The following is a 27,657-nucleotide window of genomic DNA, read 5'->3' on the forward strand; positions in this document are numbered from 1 at the left end:
AAAAAAGAGGGAGGAGAAAAGCCCATGTGGCAGAGGGAGATTCTCATCTTCACTGAAATCAGCTGATCCCTCCCTCCCTCCCTCCACTGCTTCAGCTTTCTTTCTCACATCTCCCCTTCAGTCTCTCAACCTTCCATCTCCCTCCATACCTCCCTGTCCTCTACCTCCCTCTTTCTCCTCCCTTTATCTTTTTTCCACCACCCTCTTCTCTATTTCTCTCGCCACCTCCCCTCTCTCTCTCTCTACTTTCTCCTTGCCCTCCCCTCCCGCCTACTCCCTCTTTCTCCCTCTATCTCTCTCGGCTTTCACTCTTTCGTATTATCGCTCTCTGTGTATTCCACCTCCCTCATCCTGTCTCTGTCACAGTGTGAGAGCTGCAGGCAGACAGAGGCAGCATACACTAATGTTACTATATTTGACAAGACACACACACACGAATACTCTCCTGCCACATGCACGACTGCACACACATACGGAAAAGAAGAAGGGGAGGTGGGGGGCGCGCACACACATACACAGACACACCGGAAAGACAGCCCTCAAGTGTACATGTGTGGATAAACACACACACTCCGACGCGTGCTGAGTGCAGGAATCACAAACATAGCGACACACAGAAGGGCTAGTGCATGACGCCAGCAACCTAACGCCGTTGTCTCTCTTTCTCTCTCTCTCTCTCTCTCTCTCTCTCTCTCTCTTTCTCTCTCTCACACACACACACTCCGTCTCTCTCTTTTTCACACACACTCACGCCTCTCAGACACACACGGCAGTGCACAACCAGCGAACAGGACGGCACTGGACGTATCTTTCACATAGGGAATAGATCGGAAGAAAAGGATTAACTATCTCCATCCCTCTTCCCTCTACGGACCTTATCCTCTCTTCCCTCCTCTTGTGTCTCTAAGACTCTCTTCACCTCATTTTTTTTCTACAATCCCTCTTTTTTTTTCTACACAATCCCTCCTTTTTCCACAATTCATTGGTGGGTTGCCGGGGGGATTGTCTGTACAGAAAGAAGGATTATTCTTACATTATTCGTTTGACCAGGATCTTGAATATATGGATTTCTTTAACTGAAGGGGTGACTGTTTTTCTTCTGTTTTGTCCTGTGAGAGAATTTTTTTGTCTTGTTTTTTATTTTTTTTTTGGGGGGAGGATATTTTGTGGGGATGGCTGGTGGCAGAAAGCTATAAGGCTGGTGCTGTCTGAGATATTTGGTCAAAAGGTAAGTCCGTTTGTGGTGGTAGTTTTCTTCTCCTCACACTCTCACTTCATTTCAACGTAACTGCTCCTCATCTCATTTTATGACTAGAATTAAAGATGCACAATGTCACACAAAGTAGACTGCAGACTGAGGCAGACTTGGCTTTTTTCACATAAACAAATGGGCATTTGATGGGGCCAAAGATGCATGCTGTGAGGAGGTGGATGCCGAAAATGTCAGCCCTTAACCTTTTTCCTGGATATACACAAGGTGCACGTTCACTGGAATTTTTTGGGGCTGTGGTTTTGGGGCAAAGCTTGCAGAGGTGGGAAGAGGGAGAAGGTGAGCGCATCAGTGGTGTATTCACACACAAGCACAGGCGTACGATTCAAGGAATACTCGTTGATTTTGTAGGTTTTTGTATATTACAGTTCAACCCGAAAGAAGTACACAGACGCAGAGCAGCAGCATTCAAGTGACACGTGTGAAAGACCTTAAAAGACACAGTATTCTGTAACGATACTCTAACATTTGAAAATAACAACATACTCTGCAGGGCATAAACAGCAAATGGTGTGGTCTAAACGTATGATAACATGATATTAGGGAAGAATGCAGGACATTGCTATTTTTAATCCTGCCACATGCCACTTGTTTTCAAAAGAAATGTAAATCTTATGCTAACTCTTTGCCTGCTTCTACCAAACCTCTTGTATGTGTGTATATTCTGTCGGCATCTAGCCTAGACAAGCTTAACATGGCCAAAACAAATATAGCAGATGTACCATCCAAAGATGTATTAAAACTGCATGAGGTACTCAAACACGACACCCCATGTGTTCCAGTAAGAGCTGTTCCCCCAGTGAAAATGCCCCAAAAAAGTTTTGTCCACTTCCTGCTGCCATACCACAGCACGTCTTTATCTCGCTCTGTCTGTCTGAGTGACCAGAAAAGCCAACCTTCATACAGCCGTTCCTACCATATATTGTAGCCTAAAAGTTAAAATAATCTCAATAAGTTTCCAATAATGAGTCATGTGACCTGCAGGTACATGACTCACCCCACCAAAATTACTGCAAATCAGTGCGCTACCTTATCTCTGGGAGCTGGATATGTGCTTGCCTAACGATTACTAGAATAATAATAATAATATCTAATCATTTGCCTCTTTTTCCTTACGGCTTTGATGTAAACTGCACAGACAACTTCAACCTCAAAGAAAGCTGCAGTTATCTGTTAGAAACCTAATGTGAATATACGAGCAGTTATATTTTGTTTTATCTAGCTGCCATCAGTCTTGCATTGCTTCTTCTTGTCTTACTTGTGTTTCTCTGACCTTCAAAGTATCTTATGCAATTTTAATCAATTTGAAACCCTTGATAGGTTCTACTGCTTGCCGTCCTGTTGATTCTCATTCTGATGCCCACTGTTTAGCGTGCTGCTGTTTTTCTTACCTGCTGTAAAACACTCTGCAGACTCCAACCTTGTTTTTAAAAGGTGTGATATAAAAATGATTGACTTGCAAGAGCTGCACTGTGATTATACCATAATGCGGTGGGTGGGAGGCACTCCACCCTTATGTCCTCAAGGCTCCTTTGCCTCTCTGCATTAGCTACCAATTAATGGGAATTGTCTAAATGTCCTCTCAGTAATGCTGATGCACCCTAACATAAACCTGGAGAAAACAATAATTATCACCAACTAGCTCTTTGGTTAGCACTGTGGTTTGACACATCTACTAAGTACATGGTTAACATCTGAGACCAGTCTGACAACTCTGCTCATCCAGTCGTTTCCTGGGTGGCATTCAGATATTATTCAGAAAAAGTGTTTTTTACTGTCAATTTCTCACTTGAATTAAATTTGTCAGTTAAAATGTCACATCTAATGTTGCCCATCTTATCTATCTTGAGCCTCTTAAGTCTTATTCTTCTTCCTCTTACAGCATATGCTCCATACCAGTACACCCCTGGCATGTGACACATGTAGCATGTGTTCAAGCTTGCGTGTTAGTGTATGCTTGAACAAACGTGTGTGTTTTTAGACACATGTAGACTGTTGCACAGTGCACAGTGTGTGTCTGCATACCCACATGCATGTGTAATTAAATATGTGTACATATTTTTGCACCATGTGCCTGTCAACACATATGTGGCTCTATTTGTCAAGCTATCAGCATGTGCTTAGGTGTGCTGTGTATGTGTGTGTGTGTGTGTGTGTGTGTGTGTGTGTGTGTGTGTGTGTGTGTGTGTGTGTGTGTTTAAATGTGTTGTGTTGCCCCAATCTCTCCCCTCCCCTATGTAAGAAAGCCATTAAAAATTGATTTAGGGGAGCTTGGCTGCCTCTCTCTGTCTTTGTTAGCAACCTGCGCTGTTACACAGACACACAGACGCGCACACACGCACACACACACACACACACACACACAAACAGATGAACATGCAACATGGAGCAGCACTGCTCAACCTATCAACCCTTTCAGTTATTATGGCTTTTGATTTCTTTTTTCCTCTCTATTGTGGGGTGAATGTCTGGGCTGTGTGTTTACAGCTGTGATGTCACTCATTCAGTGGTCACACACCCACATTCAAACACTCATACTGTCTCACACACACACACACCTGCCTTCACACATGGATAGACATCCTCTTGTGTGCAGGTGGATTTCAATTTGGTGGCAAATTGGACAGAATTCCAGCCATATTGATTACAAACTATTAGTCAGGCCATGTAGACGTGTCACAAGAACGATGATATACAAGGAAAAATTAGCTCAAGTGGGCAAATTGAGCAAAGATGTGCACACATATGCATCCGTGCATACACATACACACACAGACACACCCTCCTGTGCTGAGTACAGCAGGATCTAAGCTTCTCTGTCCCAGTGTTTCCATTGCTCTGTAGTAGATGCCTTCAGTGTGGGATGGATTTATTGTTAATTAACCCTTTGCTTGCTGAAGCATCAACACTACATTAAATGGCTGTCTTGTACATTTTCCAGCTCTTGCACATTCATTTCTGTCTGAATCTTATTTACACTCTGTCTTTCACTTTGTCATAAACACGTGGGGGGAAACCAAAGAGGACCTACCACAGTTGGTGGTCTCTACTTGTTATCTGAGCCCCCAGGGTATGTGGTTAAATTTCAGAGGAAATGCATGTCAGGGGCTTTGCACGAGTTTCTGCAACACCCCATGAAGTATAAATCTGGATTAGGTGCAGACAGGAAATGTTAGTTGAAGAAACAGAAAAAAAAGGATGGAACGAGGAGAGGACAGAGAAGCCCAGCGGAGGGGAGGAGGTGTTACTTGATTCCCCTACATGCAGGTCACTTTGGCACCCGAGTGTTTACACATGTGTTGGCGAATGTGCACATGGATGCATGTGTGGATTTTGGCTGCCCCTGTGTCCAGGTCAAATTGGTAAAAAAAGCTTTCTGAGAATAGCCTGACACCCATTCAACACGATGGGAACTGATGGGTGAACACTGAAATGTGGCTGCAGAGGTGACCTTCTGCTCTGCCTCCAATACATAATTTAAAGGACAATTCCAGCATGATTGCGCACATGATTGAACTCTGGCACATTTGACCACATTTTTCATCCACTCCCATCTGTGTGTATAGAAAAAAATCTGAAGCAAGCAATCAACAATGACAAGTAAACAAGAGGCTAACAAGCGGCAATCAGTATTTGGCTATTAACTTGATATAAGCTCCGTTCAGCATTTTGTATCAAGGCAGACAATTAGAGCAACTGACTAATTTTACTTTCTGCTCGTAAAGTAACACGCCGCATGCCAGCCAAACTGTTTTACTCTGCAAAATAAATCAAAATAAACACACACAAAGCCGTGAATCACTTGACAAATGGCCAACATTGCAAACCAAGGCAACACTTTCAGTTCCAAAGCTGAAACAGGAATTAAAGATTGATTTCACACAGCTTGCAAATAGCTGCAGAAATATTTAATTTGATGAACAACTATGACAGCAGGAAAATAGCATGAATCACAATGTGTGAAGAATGCTTTGCAAATGCTCTACGGTGCATGAGTGAAATGACAAACTGGATGAAATGCAAAAAAAAGTCAAAACTTCTAATAAGTCATTAATAATGAATAAATCCCGATAAAAAATACACTTGAAGCAGAGAGAAAAATCAAAATTCCTTGAGTTCCCTTCATTTCTGATCTGCGCTTCTGAATTTCCAAGTGATGCTCATGTGCTCATTTAAAAAGAACAACTCAAATTTCCCACAAGAGCCAGAGTAATGTGACTTTAATCACATGCAGGAAACCCATCTGCTGAGCATCCTCGGTTTATGTCTGTGTTCCTTTGTCAAGGAGCGAAAGGGGACAGAGAGAGATGCGAGGGAGAGATGGGAATACTGAATATTGAAAGACGAAGGTCATAAAGGAAGTGAAAAGACAGCGAGACAGAGGAGGAGATGCAGGAGAGGAGAGGAGGAAGTGAGGAAGCACAATGTGGAGAGGGACTATAAAGAAAGAGGGGAGACAGCTGACAGATTAGACAAGTGTTTTTTATTTCGTTCAGTGTCTGGCAGGTACTAATAGCAATAATGATAACACAAATAGCACCACTGGGGTGCACAAACATAACCACACACACACACACACACACACACACACACACACACACACACACACACACACACACACACACACACACACACACACACACACACACACACACACACACACACACACACACACACACACACACACCAAAACAGTCCAGGGGGCTGTGGAGGAGAATTTTAATGTCCTCTCTGTTGCACTTATATTTACCTCCCCTCCCCTTCTGGCATTTACTGCCTCGCCTATATTTTCCTTTTATCCTTTCATCACTGTCTCTTTTCTACACCTCCTTTCCTCAACACCACCCTCTCTTATTTCCCCCCTTCCCCTGCTTCCTTCTCCTTCTCCTGTCCCCTCCTCCAGTTTCCAGTGACTCATATGTAACCAGTTCTAAATAACTTGCTGACACTGAACAGATTGATGGCTGTTACTTTTGGAAGTGAGTGCAGCTACTGTTCGCCTGCTTGACTGTATGTAAATCTTCATTTAGATCCATCTATCATGTTTTCCTCTTCCTTTTCTTGCCACACATCTACTTTATCCTCCTGCTACTCTCCTATAATTTTTGCTACAGGTGCAAATTTACATAATCTTTGCACATGCATCCACAAGCGAGTGACAACACAGGCACAAACGCACACTCACCTCCATTCAACTTCATGGCAAAGTGAGCCGTGGAGGAAAAAGCCTGCTTGCGTTTCTGATTTTTCTCCACAAACAGCTAACCATTGAACAACAGCATAATCTGATTAGTGCGATATTTCACACACTGCTGATTGGGTTTCGATGACACTTTGGGAAAAGACGCATCTCACAGCAGCACTCCAGCATTTTCACAATTAAACTGATTGGCCCAGGGGGTGCGAGTCAACAGCGTGCATCAGTCATGTTGTGTTGAGTTTCCAAAGAGCTTTCTCCCATGGTAATTTCCTACTCGTAAAAACCTATTTTCACTGTAATGACTCAACAGTGACAAGAAGACTCATCTTTTTCAAAGCATGTGGGATATGTTTCATTACACTACTGTAATTGGGAAGGGTCATTCTTTTTACAACTTTTTTTAAGCATAACAAAAGTGGTTTTATGTCTACACTCTCCAGAATTTGCTGTATAATGCACTTTACACAAATAGTTTGACAGCATTATCTCCAAAAACTTTGAAATTTCAGGTACTTTATGTACTCTGAGATGTTTTTGTCACTGTTGTACTGTTGTACTCAGCAGGCACTGCATTCAGTTTAGGTCTACTACACTGTAAGCTGGGTTACCTTTATTCATTCAGTGCAGATTTCAAAGAGCGTCAGCAGCACCTCCAACCACTCGCTGCCTTGCTCAAGGGTAGTTTGGCATCACACACACAAAAAGACACAGTGTCTCTTTTCATTATTCTTCCCATTAATTCTTTTCACTCTATGTTCTGGTTCCATATGTCTCTGTATTTCCTAGTCTATGCCTTTATCCTCTCACTACATTTTCTCCTCCTCTTTCTTCCTCCCCTCTCTCTTCCTCCTCCCTCTCTCTCTCATACTGTGTCACTCTCACTTTGCCTCTCGCTTCTTGTCAGTCTCTGTGCCAGACAGTAGCAGTGGGGGGTCTGTCTGTGGGAAAGGCAAAATGATTGTGTAAACTGCCACAGATACACACATCTATTATTTATGCCTATGAAATACCGGGGGGCAGTTTTTGATGCTTGCGCGCACACGCACACACACACACACACACACACACACACACACAGGAGCATAGGTGCGAACACGCGCATACACACACACTGTAATGTATGCAAGAAAGTCTCACAAAGATCAGCATGCACACACACACAGCATCCCGCTGCTTTAGCCGTCGCTGCTGCTGGCATATATGGGTGTGTGTGTGCCTGTGTGTATGTGCGCATTAGTTTGTGTAGCCCTGTCCAATAACAAATTGGTGTGATACCACCTCAGAATGTGGATCTGGAAATGTCTGAAAGTGCAAATAGGAGAAAACTGCTCTATTTCATCTCTGCTTTTTACATGTCTGTCTATCTGTGTGTCACTCATCCTTTAACTCTCTCTCCTTAGGTGTTTTGGTGTAGCTTTTCACAGTCGCCGCCCTAGTGGAGGCCGTAAGCATGGCGGCTTGACGACCCCATAGCCCCGCCCCTCCGACAGAGGAAGGCTGCAGAGCTCTGTGTCATGCCCCCCCACATCCACCCCCCTGGGGGCATCGGCCTGCCCCCACCCAGCTCAACCACACACAACCTGGCCAGACCTGGTGAGTGGACAAGAAACTATAAGCGGATGGAATGAGATGGGAGATGAGAAAAACTGTGAAAAGGAAGAAAAAATGGCCTCTGCTCCATCTTACTCCCATCTATTGTAACGCTGTCTGTTTTGACAGCTGCTAATGTTAGCATGCCCAGACACAAACACACAGACACACACAAAGGGTGAGGGCATTGAGCATGCAGTGGCCATGTGCCAAGTCCTCCAGTGAAATGCTACATTACTGTATGTATTAATATAGCCAGCAGTCTGTAGAAACAAGAGTCTGGGGAAGGAATAATGGGGGAAAGCTGCAGGTTATTATTATTATTTTTTTGCCTTTCCTATCCTTTTCTATGCATTCTTTCCTTTCCCTTTTCCTGTCCTTCCTTTGTCTTCTTTCCCTCTCACGCCCTCTTCTCGTTCTTCATACCATTACTCAGGTAACTCACTTGCCCTTTTTCATCTGTCTCTACTTCCCTCTTCCTCTCCTTTTATGTCTGCTTTGTTCCAGCCTGTTTCCCTGTCTGTCTTACTCCATAATCTGTCTCTCTTTCCCCATCTCATACCATGGGTACACTCAGTCAAAACAAAAATCCATCAGAAGTCGGGTGGCATAGCAACAGATTCAGCAGCTGTGTGTGTGTGTGTGTGTGTGTGTGTGTGTGTGTGTGTGTGTGTGTGTGTGTGTGTGTGTGTGTGTGTTGTGGTTTAGACAATGGAGTGGATGGATTCTGCTCTCCGGGAGATTCCAGACACTTCTTCAGCTATTAGGCAAACATGAAAGCTCCCTTCCACGTTCTTTCTCTCACTTGTTATGCCACAAATATGGCACGAGCGTGCACGCATCAACACATGCAGCGATTTCTGCAAGAAATAAATGGCTTCGCAAAAAAAACAAACAAAAAAAAAAAAAACAGAAAAATGGGGATCTTTGTCTTCCTGTTGGAGAAGTATTATTGTTCCAGAGGTGTCTGGCAAAAACGCCTCCACAAACTGCCGTGAAACACCGGGGACACTAAATAACAGGGCAACACTATCTGTCAGAACCTCCACACACCCACACACCACCTCTGAGTCGATAGATATATCTCCCTCTGGGCCGCTCAGCCTCCTTCCATCTACATCCCACCACCCCATACCTCTTCGTTTGTCTCTTCACCTGTCCTCTACCTTTTCTTCATCCTTCCATCCATCTCTGCAGTCTATTCAGTTTAATATAACTGCATTATCCATCTCAGTTTCCCCCTCTCGGTGTATTTCATTAAGCTCTATCGTCATAAATATTGCATTAAAAGTATTGCTGAAGCCTTTTAGGAATATGAATCAAAAAATATTCTCCATCAGTCATCAAAAATGTTTTCCTTCAGTCTCAGTGTCTCTTCCATGCTATTACATTCTTGGCATGAATGTAACACCATATCGCCAAAACAGTCTGTCTCTCAGCTCAATTCAGTATTCACTGTTGACACAAAATGTGCATTATCAATATTGGCAAGTATTTTAATAACAGGTGTTTTCCTTGCCTCTCTAATTTGGTTTTTCACTATTTTCCCGTATTTTTCTTGCAAAGCTCAGAAGCTCTCTGATCTCTGCTCTTGCTCCTCAAAATCCTAACACACACAAACACATACTGAGTCAGTGAAAGATGCATGTAATAGAGGTAGAAAGGGGGTAGGCCCATCAAATCAGAGCTAACGAATATGTCAGACCAATACAGCACAGAGGATGACAAGAGTTCAAATCATCAAGGATGTGCTTTCTTCTAATGCTTATGAAGTTCGTTTAGGAACGGAATTTGACAGACAGAAAGGACAAAAGATGCGCTTCAATCCAATATCTATCTGTGCAAACGTTTGAACTGCTGCGAATTTCAAAGAGGTGCTGTCAGCAGGGTTAAAGCACAAGCTCTGTGAGTGACAGAAAATGCATCAACAAGAAAAATAGAGAGTCTTTGAAGAAGTGTTATTATTCTTCAGTGTCAGCGAGTGTTGGCCATATTTTCAACTAATGACCATACAACTGTGATGAAACGCTGTAACCTACATGAGACAGAAAGTGATGTGACATTTCTGAAAGGTTGCGGGGCATGCTTTATGGGTGTTTTCAAGTGTTCAAAGCAATTTTAAACCGTTGGCTGAAAGTAGTTTTTTTGTGCCAAATGATCAATAAATGCATTTCCATCGCAGCTTATTGCAAAATTTCTTTGTCCTTAAAAACACCCAAAGTAGTCAAGAGGTTTTATAATAGGTAGATGGTTTTATAATCAGGAAAAAATGGCCATGTCCTCAGGAAAGTTTCACATTTTAACTCAGGCTTTTGTCATCAATGCAAATTCCAAAAACAAAGAGAGAGAGCCATGGAATAAAAGCACTGATTTAAAAAAATCTGGACCATGAGTCACCCTTGTATACAAGGGTTTATAAGCATTATCAGTGGTTTACAAATGCTTTGGATCAATTCTAAGCCATTCATACCAACAGCAAATGGCTCGCCAGGTTGTGAAAATCTCCTCTGGATGGTGTTTATCATTTCAGTTTGGAAATAATGCAGCTATAATATTGGCTATCCAATCCTACTGGCTTTCACTCCTTCGAATAAGGATCACATCTGCAGATAAACATGTTAGTAAGTTCTAAATAAATGGATGTTGGTCCAGATTCTCGGCAGGGTTTTCCAGAAGGTAAGCATTTCAATAGAGGGTATTCCTCGTGTAAATTAAATGGGTAAAAAGATAAGTGTCCTGCTGGAGGATGAACACAACCCATAGACTGTATAAAACATGAATGTAGTCTCCAGTCTCAGTCTTTTAGTGCAAATGACTTTTTTCAATGCCAAATTTCATTTTTGATGCCAAAATGTAGTCACTGTTCCAGCCCCATACAAGAAAATAACAATAGCTTAAAAAGTGTACAAACTAGAGGAGGACATTATAAATGTGAGTGACGGAAAGACTGAGACAGAGGAAGCGAGGAAAAAAGATGGAAACGGTGGGGGGGCGGAGAGGACGAGGAAGCGAGATGTGAGATCAAAGAGGCGTAGTGACGGAGAAAAGACAGTGAGGAAAAGAAGGGATGAAGGATGAGAGGCGAGAGAGGAGAACAGAGAGGTCTATGAGCGACACAGAGACCATATGGTGCCTCCAGGCCTCCACGATCCCAGCAGACTGTCTCATCTGACACAACACACACGCACATTTGCACACAAGCAGGCATGAATTCATTGCTATTCACACACACATAAACACACACTGTAGCTTAACTGATCGTCGTCTGTGTGTACGTGTTTATGCACCTTGTGGCAGTCCCAAACAAAGCCGACAGATTAACTGGCCACATAGCTTTTAATCAAAACAGTGACAGAGAGAAGGAGAGAGAGAAAGGAGGGAGGACTTGGCTTTAAGTGGAGATCCAATAGACTGACCGAGGTTGAAACATTTGGCTTGGAACGGAGCCATAATACAGTGACTTAGGTTGTAGCATTATGATAAGAGTACAGCTATAATACAAAGCAGTGACTAAGGGAGTAGCATAAGGGTTAGGCCAGAGCCACAGTGGAGCTAAACCGGCTATAACACAGTTGAAACTAGCTTTTTGTCTCCCTGCAGCAGCTATTAGGTTGTTAAAGTGATTGAATACACTCCCTGTGTACCAGGCTAGTTTAATTTTAACTGTTTAAAGACACTGGTCAGCTGTGAGAACGTACCAACACACCACGTTCATCACTGGGTGGTTAGTAGCTGGTGGCGCTTTTCAACCCTGCTTGGATGTTGGGTCTGGCATGAAGCCACGGTGTGACACAGAGTATGTAAGCTTGTGTGTGTGTGAGAGTATGTGTATGTAGCATTAGGTCTGGACTGGAGCTTTATCCCTTCGCGTAGTGTTTATATGACGCTTGGAGTTAAATAAATACAGGAATGACAGCTCGTTGGCAAACTATCTTAACTATCCTAGTAAATCCAAGTATGGAATCAATAGCTATTTTAATGTAATCGATAGGTACTGTAGAGACATAGGCACACAGGTACACAAATTAATTCCACAAAGAGACAATTTTTAAACAACAAGGTTTCTCTACTCAGTTTTTTCCTCTCTTAGAACAGTTCATAGCATTAGTCTTTCTAGGAAGACAGAAATATTCTCTTCTACATGGGCGCTGTGGCTTTGACCTCCGACCTCATTGGTGGCTTGTGATGTATGTGGATCTGGGAATTAAAGTACAGTTTGTTGTTGTGGTGACATTATGCCAGCTTAGTTACCAGCGTCATGTAGGAATTAGAAGATTTCTAATGCTGAGGTGACCTTGAACTAGCTCCAGCTGTCCAAGATGCATGCAGAAACCTACATGCACATGCCTGCAAGCACAGTTCGCTAGCTTTATTTTCCCTTTTCCTTTGACCACAGTTTAGCTTGGTGCAGGTACAGCAGGAATGTGCCAAATAAAATACACAAATACATGATACTGGCCCACTTTCAAAGGACGTTGGCAGGGATAAATCTGGATAATCCTCTGCACCACAAACAGCACCACTCCAGTTCAGTACTTGCCGAACATCACTGATATAGTATTAAATCAAAGTCCAGTATGGCTCCAGCATGAGGTTGATAAGCTATGATGATCATAACAAGGCCCATTCCCGAGACAAAATAGTGCTTTACTCACTAAGTAATCATAATCATAACATGGCCATGTTGAGATGTGCTCAATTTGTCTTAGTGAACACTCCACAAACCTCTATAAAGGGCATCCAATTACAAAGATAAGGGATCTCAAGCACTGTACAAGCAAGTTTAATATTAGGATTAGAGGCACTACTTCACCTCTATCTGGAGAAAATGTGGCTTACAGTACATAAAACAACAAAATAACCAAACAAAAAGAAGAAAAAATGAGCGGCATTAAAACCACAGCATTGATAACTGTCTCTCATACACTGTATGTGTTTTTGGGTGCACCCTGGATCAATACCATCTGTCTATCCGTCCCTTCCGAGGAATGACTGGGCATGCATTAAGACCTGTCACACGTCCAAGGCAGCATTCATTCAATTCTAGTCACACTGATGCGGATGTGACATCAAAAGCCAAACGTCCTTCATTTTCTCTCCAAATTCTGAATGTATTCAGCCTTGGATGAGGCCCAGTTGAGTGGTCAATAGAAAGCAATACTGCATCCATCAAAGAAATGGTGTTGCAGTGAAATATGAAGCTGTTAAAGTGGAACTGCTGGAACTGGCCTCATTTTCTGTTTTACTTTTTGTTTTCCATCACTTCTCTTCCTCTTTGTTCCTATCCCTTTATCTCTTATGTGTCACTCATGCTAATTAATAGCCACTATCACAAAAACAGTGTCACTGCGTGTCATACTTTCCCCAAGGGCCACGCTTTTGTGTGTGCGCGTGTGCATGTACGTGACACTACAAATTGATGCAGATAGCATGAATAAGAGAGGCGGATCACCCTACATATTACCCACTCACCCCTCCAAGTCAAAACAATGATTTTGTCTTATGGATGCAGAATTCATCACAGGAGAACAAGGAGAGAGCAGGTTGCAGAGAAATGGAGGTTGAGAGTGGGAAAATAGTAAACAGAGAGGGGAGAATGATAGAAATACTGGAAGTAACCCCACAGGGGCTAACAAAGCATTAAAAAAAAAAAAAGATTTTGGACAACTCATCTCCTGTCCTCATCACACTGTCAGCAGGAGTACAGCCTAAACCCCTCCACCCTGTTCCTGCTTATCCCCGACTGCTGTATGTGTGTGTCGGTGCGGTGTGTGAGACCATGACTTCCTGTGTGCGTGAGTAAGCGATTATACACAGTTGTGTCTGTGAGTCAGTCGGAAAGGTTGCGCGAGCGAGAGAAAAGAGATGATGTGGGTTAAATGATGGGACTCGATGTGGTCCGCAAACTTCTCTCTGTATGCCTCTTCTCTTCTTTTGAACGTCATCTACAGCACTTGGTTGCTACGGTAACACAGTATTACCTTGTCAATGTTGAAACAATGTGGTGGTACTGCTGGGAACTTGATATTATATGTGTGTTGTGTATTCTTTTCTACCTTTTATACTGAGCCTTAGACTGAAAAGCTGTGCATATAGTGAGGCGGTATAGTGCATACAGAGATCCAAACACACACAAACATCCAAGGCAAACACACACACATGCACGCACTGGCTGGCTATTTTCCATCTGCTGCTAAATGAGGTCTCAGGTTACAGTGGAGATCAGACATGTACTGTAACAGGCTGTGACAAATTACACAGACACTGTTGCTGTAGAAGGACAGGCCACACAGTGTGCTGAGATAACACAGAAGGGACAAATCATGGATGGCAAATCTTCTCACACGTGTCTCTGTGACTCAAACAGGTGAAAGCATTATCATATATCCGTCATGACTCTAAAGGCATACAGTTGATGCACACTGGCCTTTTTTTAATCGTGCTGGATTGTATTCACATTTTGAATTCTGCTACCCTTACAATACAGTTAATGCTAAATAAAAAAAAGTCAGAAAACAGTGACTCATCATAATTTTCTAATGCCCTGGGTGATGTCGTCAGATTGCTTGTTTTGTCCAAACATAGTTAAATAACCCAAGATATTTATTTTACAATGACATAAATCAAGGAAAAGTAGCACATGTATCACATTGCAAAGCTGAAACCAGCAAATTTAGCACTACTGTTAACTGTATGTTATTTATGCTAGGCAATAATTCTCATGGAGAATATTCAGGGGCTTGTGCAGAACTGAAGGCACACTGTAATGCTGGATCAGGACATGTATCTGCTGTTGGGATTCACAGGAGTCAAATCTTAACTGTGCTCTTGCACCGGCAGGATAGATTTGGGTCAGACTGTTGCACAGAGGACCATGTGAAACATTAAAGAGTTAAGAAATACGGGCGAGCGAGTGTGCTGCATAGAGGACAGCTGGTCTTCAAGTAACAAGATAGCAGCAAGTTTGTCGATTGCATGGAAAACAGCTTGGCCCCTGGTAGCATGCAGTGGAGCTTAGTAACAGAAGTGCCTGTGTTGATGACATCATAGCTGGGTCCAGTGTCACCCAGGGGCCCCTGGATATAAATTTACAGACAGCTGAGGCCCCGGAGGTGTCAAGCAGTGTTGCCTAAGAGACGCTGTCAAACATCACCTCTCTTACAGGACAAGATGAATGTGTATGTGTGCATCTCTGTATCTGCACAACACCGTAATCCTGCAACTTTGTACAGATAGTGAAAGTAAACCATCAGAACGCAGTGCATCACACACACACACATGCACACACAAGTGAGCATGCAAACACACACTGACAGTTAATTATCCCAAGTCAAAGAGTAGCTATGATTAATGTGTCATTTGCACCCTTTCTCAACTTCAAACGCACATGTGCACAGACTGCAGATGCGTGTGGCAGTTAGCATGGTTAAATAAAGAAAGCTTAAACAATTTTTAAACAATAGTTCTAATCATTATTAACTTGATTAATGTCAAATTTAAAAGTCACAAAACAGCTTGAAAAATGAGACAAAAACAGCAAGACTTCAATGTCTTAAATATTTCCAAGCCTGCTGATTATTAATCTTGTGAAATCTTGGACTGCCTGGACTGTACATTTTTAAAAAAGTGTCACTTCTGACAACAACATGGGGTGCTGGGAGTCTTACGGGCAGTCCTGCTCTCGGAGTTGCCTCAGAAGTCTTGCTTCAATCACACAGGAACATCTTGTTGCATTTTAATGCCTTATCTTAGTTTGTTTCCCATCGCTGAGAGCATTGCCAGCCTACATTTGCCAAAAATGTCAGCACTTTTACGGCATGTGTTTGGGGATTCTTATAAAAGATTCAGTCTGAAGTCTGTTTGGACTGAATTAAACTGCACAGAACCACTTAAAACTTATTTGGACTGATCCTCCCTTTCCTCCTCTGTCTGTGGCTGAATACTTCCCTTCTGGTTTGGCTGTGTGGAGCGCTACAGCAGAGAGGATTTGGAGCAGCTAAAATAAGCCAAAACAACAACCGCCTCCTCCACGAGAGCAGCTAAAACCACTCATAAATGTTGGAAGATAGGCTTCTGCACTGAGGGAGGGTGGGAGGGGGTGAGGGGGAGTTATAGTGTACAGTAAGAGGAGAAGAGAGGAAAGGGGCTGTGGTGCAGCAGAAGAATATTTTTGCAAAATAAAACCCATATCGCAGGCTAGGAAAGATGAATGGTGCACAAAAATGACTGCAATATGAAATTTGAGGTGATGTGAGGGAGTAGCCACAAAATATATTCAATTTCTCTCCGCACAGCTCTCTTTCACTGTCTCTAAGTTGTGTAACAGTGCTTCTACCTCTGAGCCACATTGTCCTCACAAATCTCCTGCACTGCTCTACCTTTTCAAAACTGCTATGGGAAATTCACATCCACTGTGCAGCAAAATCCTTCTAGATTCCCACTGAGCTGCTTCGGTAAAAGATCCCTCTGAAGCATTTTCCACTGCAGAATACGGCAGCGCAGGATGCTTCAGGATACTTCAAAATCTCCCCTTTCTTCCGTTTCTGAAATGGAGTTCATTTTCCCGGAGATTAGGATTATAATGTGGGATGGAGCGGAGAGGATAACAGATACAGGAACAGGAGAGAGTTCACACACTGATCTTTCTCTCAAGGCCGCTGTCTGCACACCTTTTTGCTTCAGAACGCAAAATGAAGGAGTGTCCTGCTTGAGGGAGGTCATGTTCTTTATTATGTAATGTAATATTTTACTAAATGTGAGCTAAACTGGTGTGTTAAAAACTAGGCAGGTTTACGCAGAGGTTTAAAGAAGTTGGTTTAAAAAGAAAAAAAAATCTTTGGAGAACATCGACTGCATAATTTTATCTGACAGGCCTTTTTCATGAAAGACTTTTCATCATGTTATTTTAGAGAAAAGTACAGGTGTACATCAATTATAACTGAATTGCATTTAGCTGCTTCGGTTACAGGGTCCTGGGGTTGTGCATGCCGGCTGTCACGCTGTCACAGCTCACTGGGACACTTGAATAGAGGAGGCCCATGCTTAATGTTAACAGTAACACCTGTGCTTTTCCTACTAACACTTGAAATATATTGAAGACCACAAATACAACATATTTTTCCTCAAATCAGTCAGCCCTCTTTCCATTCATCATTTATCACAAATTAGACTGAAGTTTAGTGACTACCCAGAGGTGAAGCCGCAATTTCCGACATTCTGTTCTCACTGGAAGTCTATTTATGACCAGTTTAAGGGGAATAAAACATGATTTTAATAGGATATACAGAATAAAGCATCCTCTCAACTCCCTTTCTCACAGCGCCATTTCAAACTTCATATTTTATCAGTGATGAGACATAAAAGCCCAGAGGAAAGTTAAATTACTTTAAAAGAATGAGATGACTTCCATTACGCAATCACTCATAACTTCTGATATTCATCACGTCACTCTGTTTTATGGAACATATCACGATGTGGACTGGGCAGTAAAGGGCTGTTTCACAGAGTTTCATCACACCCGGAGCCAGACGGCCAAAATGTGTGGTGAGAGGGAATTAAATCTTGAAAGTGCGTGAGAGGAAATGAGAAAGAAAGCAAATTCAGAGAGAAACAGATGGACTAACAGAGTGAGACAATACAACAACAGGGAGCGGGTGAGACATGGTGTGACAAAAGGCAATGGCACGCTGAGAAATAGATGCTAATAATATGCAGATGATGCAAGTGATGAAATCTGCGGCTGAAGCTAAGAGCCTTGTCAGGAAGTGAAAAGTGCTGTGTCTGTGTCTGGAGTTTAGACTGAGTAGTTTTCTTAATATCACGCTTTGTTGGTGCTTAACACATGCACGCACAGATGCACAGGCATATGCCCCCCCCCCACAAACACACAAACACACACACACACACACACACACACACACACACACACACACACACACACACACACAAATGAAGTCGGGCTGATAAGCCATTGGATGGAAACAAAGTCAGCCACTGTAACAAGACACTGAGGGAATACAGAGCAGTGCTGAGAGACTCCAAGTGAAAGAGAATGAGAAAGATAAAGAGACTCAAGTGGGAGAGAGGGAATTATAGAGTGGAGAGAGAGACAGGCAGACAGATGCAGCGACAGACAGGCAGAGAAACAAACAAAAATGGAAAGGGGTGAATCAAAAGGCCTGAACCGACAGGTGCAAATAAAGCCAGAAAAGGAGCGAAAGGCGAAAAATGCAAGAAAAAAAAATATCTTGAAACACAGGAAAACACAGGCGGCCACAAAAACTCAAAGCGGAATGAAAGCGGAAAACAGAAAAATCAGAGATAATGAGCGGGAATGATGAAATGACTGCACTCCGCAGGAAAACAATGAGTTGAAAATGAAATAAAACAGAGGGGATTTCCCTCACGAGTGTCACTTAGACTGATGTGAGACGCACACAAACACACACACACACACACACACACACACACACACACACACACACACACACACACACACACACACACACACACACACAGACAAAGAAAAAGACAATGACAAAGACAAAGCCAGACACACTCACAAACACAACACACTAAGAACAAGCAAAGCTTGTTTTTAAAGAGATGGTTTTGTGACTCTGCAGAATCAGAATAGACTGAAATACTAACCACTGTAGGCTAAACACACACACACACACACACACACACACACACACACACACACACACACACACACACACACACAGAGGAACAGTTAATATAATTAGTGTGGCCATGTTTTGGTTCTGCGGTGATCTCCCAGGCAGAATATGGCTTAAGAAAGGATTTTTCTTAAGCCGCTTTTGAAATGTAGATCTGCTGCTCAGCTAATACCACAAACTCAGAAGACTCCTGATGAGCTAACAGTTGACCCCGTTGAAATAAAAAGTACTTTTAAATCATTTTATTCAAACTTATATCCATCTGAATGTGCAGAAGACGACTCAGATATGCTCGACTTTTTAGATGACTTAGAGGCTCCTTCAATAGGTTCAGATAAGAGGAAAGATTTGGACACTGCAGGAAGTCATCAAGCCAATCACGGCAATGCAAGGCGGCAAGGCACCGGACCACATGGCTACCCAATTGAATTTTGCTTGGATTTGGACCAAAATTTCTATCATGGATTCACTTGTTACATGTCTCATGTAAAGCATCTGTAACAAGGGAATTATGTTTCAAGAAAAAAGAAGAGTTTTTCAGTTCATAGTGGAAATCATTCCCTGGATGTGTAAGCATAAAGATAAAATGTAAGATAAAATTATCGATTTTTGATCATGCTAACGGGCAGAAACAGACCTCTGTGCGGTTTCTTCACATTTAACCATCCAGGGAAACCACCATTCTGTGGCACAACATGGTGGAAATGGAAATTTCCTGTGTAATTGGAGCATTTAAATAGCATATCAAAACCGCCTCTGGCATAGAAAGGTATTTCATTAGTCCTGAGCCGCTGCTTCCTCCCTCGCTGAGACTTGCTGTTTTTTTTACCCTTTTTTAGACAACTGTAAAAATGTCTGTGACAAGGATGGCTCTGGTTCTGCTCAGTTTTTCCCTGCTTCTAACATACATCTAACAACATGTACTGCAATAAACTGAGCGGATGACTGATTGATTAACAGACGCTTACACAGAAAGCTATGTTGCGTCTAACGGCGCAAATGGCAAATCGATTCTTCGGCTTAATTCCTGATCATAATTTCCACTTAAACAACTCAATGTTTCGATTCATCCCTCTTTATACGTCCACTTATTCCTCCCACTTTTTCTGCAGTCCTCCTGATTGATTTCTACACTGAAAAGATAATTCACTGGAAAAATGAAATAATCGTGCCTCTTTTCTTTCCTCCTCTTTCTCCTCCTAAAGTCTTCCTCTGTGTCCTCTGCCTCCTGGCAGCGCTGCTGCCGCCAGCCTCCTCCTGTCCTTCTCCCTGTCTCTGCTATTCAGATGGCCTGGTGGACTGCGGGGGCCGGGGTCTCTCGTCCCTGCCTCCCCTTCACCTTCTGCCTCCGGGGAGTCGCTCCCTCCTATTAGCCAACAACAAGCTTGCCTCGCTGGGAGCCTCTGCCTTCGCTAACCTCTCCTCTCTGGAGGTCTGCAGCCCTTTGTTTACTGTTGTATGTGTTACGTTGTTGTCCTCACGGTCTCAATTTCCCCCAGGATAATAAGTGATAACGTATGTTGAGTCTCATACTGAGCAAACTGCAGACAACCTCTGCTCTCACTCAGAAAAATAAAGAAAAGTTGACATTTTGAAGGTTTTGCAGGGATACTCATGATTACCATATTTTTGTGCAAAGTACAGCCAAGTTGGTACTAAAAATATAAAAGCGAAAAATGATGGATATTCTTATATATTATAGATTTTCCATTCTGACTGCTTGATACACTGGAGATCTATTTAGATTTTTACACTTCTCCTACCATTGCACTCAATGTGCGTTACTCTGAATAGGAGTGTCAGCTTAAAGTATAAAATGTGCATTGAAAGTTTTGCAGCCGTTAATCTATTTGTAAAGATTCCTCAAGGCCTTATGCATAAAGCCTCTCAGAAATGGGTTAGGAATTTTTTCATTTCACATTGCATCAGTAAGAGTCTCAGCTAAGTGTCTAAAATACAAATGTGTTTGTAAGTGGAAATGTATTTTTTTTTGTGTGTGTGTATTTCAGGAGCTGGACCTCTCTAATAACTACCTGGATAACTTACCAGCTGGATTATTTAGAGACATGTCCAATCTGACAAGACTGACTCTGCACAACAACTCGCTAACAGTAATGGACACAGAACTCTTCCAGGTAGGCACAGTCGGTAATTCAACCCCACACTCAGGACAGTCTACAGCATAGCTCAACAACAAGAAAAGGCCTTACTACAGCTAAGAATCATACAGGACACTGTGCTTAATTTGATATAGTCATACATAAAACATTCCCTCTCAAAATGCATGCGACACACTTGGTTGTCTGTCATGTACTGTGGGAGATCCACCATCAGATCAGTCCACCAAAATGCTGAAAACACTGCTCATACACTGTTTCAACTCCTGAGCGAGGCTCTACGGGCTCTGTTTAGGAGTGGAGCCAACCTGAGAGGATATATAGTACATGACTGGGCTCCCATCCAGGTGGTAAATTAGTAATAAACCATTTGCTCAACACTTTCATCCACTTTTATATAAACCAGCGCAGTCTGCAGAATCAGCTTGTGTCATGACTTCACTTGGGACTCTAAATTAAACAGATTAGCCCATCAAGTGATGCTAGCTGCGCCTTGGCAGCAGTGAAAGATACCAATAACACTAATATGACTTTTGAGGAAAGTGTACCATACAGCGCTGTAGCGTAGTATTTCTACTATTGTTTCTGATATTTCTGCAGGGTCTGGGAGGTCTTCAGAGTCTGGATCTGTCCCTGAACGGTCTGTCCTCTGTTCCTCTGGGGCTGCTGGATGAGCTGCAGAGCCTCAGGTAGACATTGACACACACTCTGTGCACTGACCTGTTTAAATAAATGTGCTCTTACAGACCCTCAGAGCAGCACTAGTGCAAGACGGCACTGTTAACATTACGAACATTATTATCTTCCTCCAGTGAGGAGGTCAAAGGTCGGAGGCCAGGGGTAAGCGCCCTGAGAAATACCTGAGGCACTGAATAAAAGATGATCTATAAATCTGGTATTTTTTAGAGTAGCTGAATCAGAAGAGAGTGTGGCTGTTATTGATTAGCAAGAAGGTCACGTAAACATCCTAAAAAGTAGAAGTGGTACAGAACTTAATTTTGACGACTACGATTTTGTAAAATGATACCATGATATGTGCATTATTACCAGCAAATTCGACAACCAATATTGAATTATTGCCGAAGCTAACAGAGAATAAAAAACTTTTACTCTAACTATTTCATAGGTGGCTGTCTCTAGCGGGTAACAGGCTTCATGGTTTGGAGAGGGCAGCGTTTGAGCCGCTTGCCAACCTACAACACCTGGAACTGGGACACAACCCCTGGGAGTGTGACTGCAACCTCCGCGATTTCAAACACTGGATGGAGTGGCTGCTGTACAGAGGTAGATGTTTGATTTATGTTTGAGGCGCTTTGAAAGGGTGCGTTTGATTTCATTTAGGGGATAGGACAAGGGGGCAAGGAGTCAGGAAGTCGTGGGCAGAAAATAGAGAATGTGATTTCTATTTGTGCATGCATGTGCTTCTCATAATGTAACTGCATCTGTGTGTGAATGCACATTACCACACTCACTGTGTGTACTGTGTGCGCTATCCACGTGTCTCTGCGGGCTGTTAATACATCAGATAACCACAGCTGCTCTCCGCTCTCTCTTCATGTGTAAAAATCTACATTCACCTCAGCGCCTCGGGCCTCAGCTGCCCCGCTAATGAAGCATCTCTTCTCTTTTCTGCTCCATTCTCCCCTTTTCTTCATTCTGCTCTCTTCTGCTTAGCTGGGCTCTGCTCTCCAGCTCAGTTTGGTACACTTCAGATGGGCCCGACACGCAGCGGACGTGATAATTTAATAATCGTCAGAGCAGCGGAGAAAATTACAAGGAGACATCTCGTAGTCGAACATGAAAGCATGACAGTAGCTTTAAAAAGGGTAGATGATGCACGATATGTGTGTAAGAAAGTAAGACAAAGCACTGAACAAGTGTGAAATGCTTAGTGACAGCAGCCTGTGTTGACTTCTATCTCCTGCGAACTAGTTCAGGCGCACACAGCTGGGAGATCTGGAGATATTTGGAGAGCAAGCTCTGTTTGCAGAGGGGATTCTTTTGTCACACGCTGAGATAAAAGCATCTGGGGGCTAAATACCACTTTCCTCATTCTGTCTTTTTATTATCCACCTCCTTTATCTCGTTGTTTCTGTTGCTTTACGTATCTGAGGGCGCAGATCAATGGCTCTCTCACACACGACCTCGAGACGAATACTATGAGACAAACGTCGCATGTGATGATAACAAAGTAGATTCCTCGCCTTCCTGCCACCTGTGGGAATTATTGACTCAGATATTTCTCTCTTCCACATATACACTGGAGCTCTGCTGAAGCTAGGCATGTCATCTCCTTAATTATAGAAGGGCTTAGTCGAGGCTATCTCCAACTTAGTGTAGAGGGCACAGCAAACTCTGTGTGTGTGTTAAGTGATGTATGACTCATCCTAGTGTTGGTTCAACCACCCCCCTCTCCGTCTTTCCCTCTCTCTCAGTTAATTGGTAGTGCTTTACAGGCATAAGGCATTTTATAAATGACCTCTCCCTGTCCTCCTGTCTCTGCACCTCTTTCTCTCTCTGTCAGGGGGGAAGGTGGACGCGGTGGAGTGCACGCTACCGAAGGATCTGCGTGGGCGAGATATCCGTGGCGTTCCAGTGGAAATGTTCAACTACTGCCTCCAACTTGAAGATGAGAACGGAGGAGGAGGAGGTGGTGAGGGCTCTCGTTCCGGACAAGGAGGCGTTCCTCCCTGCAGCAGGAACACTCTTAGCCCCAGTGGGGCAACACCAATTTCTGACAACAGCAACACTGGTGATGACTCCTCTTCAAGCACGGGAGGAGGAGGAGGAGGTGGAGGCGGAGAGGCCTCATCAGATTGTGTCCGCGCCCGTTACCGACCCGTGAGTGTGCGCCGCGCCATCGGCACAGTGGTGATTGCCGGCGTGGTGTGCGGCATCGTTTGCATCATGATGGTTGCAGCTGCGGCTTACGGCTGCATCTACGCCTCGCTGATGGCCAAGTACCAGAGGGAGCTGAAGAAGAGGCAGCCACTGATGGGAGATGGAGAGGCAGACGGGGAGGATAGGGAGGAGAAACAGATCTCATCTGTGGCCTAGAGGAGTGACGGGACGGGGGAGGGTTGGCATGTCAAAGGGAGAAGGTTGGAAGGGGCGAAACTTAAAAGGGCTCGATGGGGAGAGAGATGGAAGAGCTTGTTTTATGCACACTAACAGTTATGGTATCTCTTCCTCTGACTCTCAAACTGACGCCTTTCTCCGACTTTTTGTCTTCCTTTCTTGGTCCGCTTTCTATTTTTAACATTCTCCCTCTATGTCCCACTCTCTAACACACACACACACACACACACACACACACACACACACACACACACACACACACACACACACACACACACACACACCTTATCTGTTCCCTGATTTCTTCTCTCCTCCATTTGGAGGCATTCTCACTGCAGTATTTGTTACCAATCATCCCTCCAACTCGCCTACCAACCACCTACTGCTGCTCTTGGCTGCTGCTGACTTTACCATTATATTGGCTGAGAGAAAAAATGATTTGGTGCACTCTCTAGCATGAAACATATCATTTAAGCTGTTACAAGACACTCATGGTGTGCAATCAGTCAGTATTTCTAAAACTGGATTAAATTTTCAGGGATTTACAGTATGTATGGTGTCCATTGGGTCAATATTGACATTGATGAGAACAATTTGCAGTAGTAGTGCCCAGCTCTCGCTTTGTTTGCATCTTTCTCCTCCTCAACCTCTCTAAAGCCAATAGTTTCTCAAAAAGCAAGCAAAACAAAACAAAAACCAGGACCCCAGCCCAGATCCCGTCACCCTCGTCTGGCCTAATGCTCCTCTGATGCTCCCTTGGACCTCACAGAAACAGACTCACAAAGAGATGTCATTTATATATAATCCACGCCTCTCTAGTGCTTTGTTGCAGAGAGAACACTGGGGATACATGCAGATAATATGTTGTCTCTTAAGACTTGTTAGGGTTATTTAACATGCAATAGGACACCATTTGCATCGACAAAATGATCATCCATGGATGGCTAGACCTTGAAAATAGGTGCGGTCAGAGACAATTTTCTCCCCAAATAGGACCTGATTTGTCTCCCTCTGGATCTTCTCTGGACCAACAACAGCTGGAGCTGTGAATGAGATTCTACAATGAATCTTATCAGTCAGTCGAATGGGGAACAAACCATTTAAACTGGAATTTGACTTCGCTGTCACTTTTCTGCAGACTGAAAAAAAGGCTCTTGCTTACTTGATGCTTGTTAAATGATTATGATCACAATCTGGACAGATCAAAAAAGCCTCTTATCATAGCGAACAGCAGTTAAATTAAATTTCTGGGATTTCTTGGACTAGGCTGGTTCAGGGGAGTATTCACAATGGTTTTAATGAAGCTGTTGAGACTTAAAGGACCACAGACATTGCTTTAAAGCAAATATTCTTTGTTCAGAGCTCATTTTCAGACTGAGTTCACCCCTCAGAGGTGACTGTTTGCTACTATGGCATGGAAGCACTATCTCAGAGAACCCTGTCTCCTGGCAAGGACTACAGAAATTCATCGAAGGACTACAACCTTCAGACTCCTGCACTTTATTTCCCTAATCAGATCCCCTCTGGCCTCCCTCCCCCTCCCCTGTCTTTCTTTCTAAAATGGACGATTTGCCCAGAGGGATTATAACGAACAAGGGATTAAACAAAAAGACGCTGCTATTTTCCCCCTTCCTCCTCCTCCTTCTCATCTCTTTATCTCTCCATCCATCTTTCCATCCAGCGCTATTTATGGAAAGTTTTTCATGCTTCCTTAAAGACTTTCACCTCCTTTCTTTCCCTTCATCCGTCCCTTCTCCCATACGGTTGTCCTTGTGTGTTTCCTGAAAGGTCAGCAATATGCAATGGAAGCTGTGTCACCGCAACATGTCAATTTTGTTACTGCCAAAGAGTCCCGTCCTGTCCACTTAACTGTTTGATTCGCACTATTTCTCAGTTCATTCACAAAAAAAAAGGTTTGCTTTGCATTGTGTTTTCACAAGCATCCTTCTTTATGCCATGCAATACTTATTTAAGCTTCAACATTTTACATTTGTGTGTTCAGTGATAAACAAACTCAAAAAATGTGGCTTTCATTGCATATTGTTCCCCTACAGTAGAACTACTGTTCCCCCTCAATTTGAAATTGGCTGAAAATAAATTAAATTATTATATTAATAGTGTGTTATCTTATACCTGGGTATGATGCAGATAAATATTATTATATTAGTCTCTAATATGGTGTGTTGGCCCAGCAATCCCCAAAATGTTTCCTGATGTAATTGTTTATGGTTTTCCGTATCAGTTCATGATGTATGTCTCTTGTTGTGTTGAGGACTTCTATGTTCTGTTTTGTCTTAGGTTTTAATATCTCTGTAATGTTTGATTATTTGTCGTGTTCATTTATTTGTGTTCAGTAGTTGGTTACGTTTCTGCAAGAAGCATAGAGAGAGTTTGGCCATTGAGGGTTCATGGAATGCTGTAGGACTGACTTTATGTCCTGCAAATAATTTTTCATGATGCAACTTGTTTGAAATAACAAACAGCAGAAGGAATTTGTGGAGGAGCATCCTGTCCTTATTGTAGATGTCAGGACATCAGACAGAACATCTACAGGAAGTTCAAGCATTTTCCGTGGTTGCTAATATCCAAACATGATTACTCGCATGGTTAAGCTGTTGCAAAGATATGACAACTAAATCAAGTGGGAAGAGCTTTAGTGAAAGGATATATTAATGGTTATATAATAAAAATGTAAATGCGGATGCCTTTTATGATGGGACATGTCAAAGACATACTCTTATCCAGCACACAGACCTCCACACTCTTACATTTTGCCTCATTTACGAACATTAATCTACTTCTTGCATCAGAATAGTGGCATATAAATATTATTTGCAGGAGATGAAGCTGCTGGGAAGTAAAGGTGCACCAAACACTGGAGTCTGCCCTATGATTATGTGGTCCTTCAACACGGTCCTGATCAAGTTTGTATCGCAAGGCATAGACGCACTTCAGAAACAGTGGTCGCCTAACTAAGGTAAAGAGATGGAGAAGACAGGCAGGTAGATTTAAAGTATTGGCATTTTCAGGGCATGTGTAAAAATGGAGTAAAGTGATGTTTTAAAGGCTTTTAAATGATTAGTGTAAACATAGCCATATATTTTAAAGGGACTGTGGGGCAGTAAATGAAAAAAAGAAATGGCTAAACTCTGTCTCTGAATGTGGAAACATTGTCCTCTCACCCCTGGTCTGCAGGTATTGTGTTGTTGGTAGCTAAGTATCTTAGCTAGCTGAACCTGTTCCTATAGCCTGTGTGTGTAAAGAATAATAAACTCTAGTTTGTTACGTAAAAATGCAGCAGCCATGATGACTGAGGGCCTCAAAGACTGTACTGGCCAGAAATCTATGGTGTGTTGTGTTGTTATGATTGTGATTATGACAACGATGATATGATGATGATGATGAAGCATTTCCTGGTCAGTATGCATTAATTTAAATAAAAACATATCACACTGATGTCAAATTTACATCCAGACCACTGACAAAGTTTAAAAGACTGCAGCAACTATCTATTCTTTTAAAATTTGCAATAGCGCAAATAGCAATAGCATATTTCTCACAGTTCAGGTCAAATACTCTTTTACATTTGACACTACATTTTTGGGTAACTGAGAAAGCCAGTAATATGTTGTGAGATGTAGGCAGAAACTGAAGTGGAATAAGGGTCAGATGAGATCATAAATCAGTCATGATAACAGCTCCTCTGTATACTATACCTTA

At 42.8% G+C, this 27,657-nt stretch overlaps 2 protein-coding genes across 5 annotated transcripts in view; one reads left to right on the top strand and one right to left on the bottom strand.

Moving 5' to 3' along the window:
- cacna2d4a (calcium channel, voltage-dependent, alpha 2/delta subunit 4a) overlaps window positions 1-27,657 on the bottom strand; it is an 80,584-nt gene that overhangs the window by 28,443 nt on the left and 24,484 nt on the right. The gene's annotated exons all lie outside the window — the stretch shown is intronic.
- lrtm2a (leucine-rich repeats and transmembrane domains 2a) lies at window positions 365-27,431 on the top strand. 2 transcript variants are annotated; one of them, XM_070992511.1, is made up of 7 exons: window positions 365-1,228; window positions 7,871-8,063; window positions 19,948-20,174; window positions 20,752-20,877; window positions 21,460-21,548; window positions 21,986-22,143; window positions 23,384-27,431. In XM_070992511.1, the coding sequence occupies exons 2-7, from the start codon at window positions 7,985-7,987 to the stop codon at window positions 23,914-23,916; spliced, it is 1,212 nt and encodes a 403-aa protein (XP_070848612.1). In that variant the 5' UTR covers window positions 365-1,228; window positions 7,871-7,984; the 3' UTR covers window positions 23,917-27,431. The 2 variants fall into 2 exon arrangements, with proteins under 2 accessions (XP_070848612.1, XP_070848613.1); XM_070992512.1 differs by lacking the exon at window positions 365-1,228 and having other exon boundaries at window positions 5,934-8,063.

The sequence above is a fragment of the Chaetodon trifascialis genome, chromosome 22 (assembly GCF_039877785.1).
Source record: "Chaetodon trifascialis isolate fChaTrf1 chromosome 22, fChaTrf1.hap1, whole genome shotgun sequence".
In the NCBI taxonomy this organism is placed as follows: domain Eukaryota; kingdom Metazoa; phylum Chordata; class Actinopteri; order Chaetodontiformes; family Chaetodontidae; genus Chaetodon; species Chaetodon trifascialis.

Coding starts and splice junctions, on each gene's coding strand:
- lrtm2a (XM_070992511.1), top strand. CDS start 7,985: ATGCCCCCCCACATCCACCCCCCTGGGGGCATCGGCCTGCCCCCACCC. Junction 20,175..20,751: donor CTAACCTCTCCTCTCTGGAG/GTCTGCAGCCCT, acceptor TGTGTATTTCAG/GAGCTGGACCTCTCTAATAA. Junction 22,144..23,383: donor GGAGTGGCTGCTGTACAGAG/GTAGATGTTTGA, acceptor TCTCTCTGTCAG/GGGGGAAGGTGGACGCGGTG.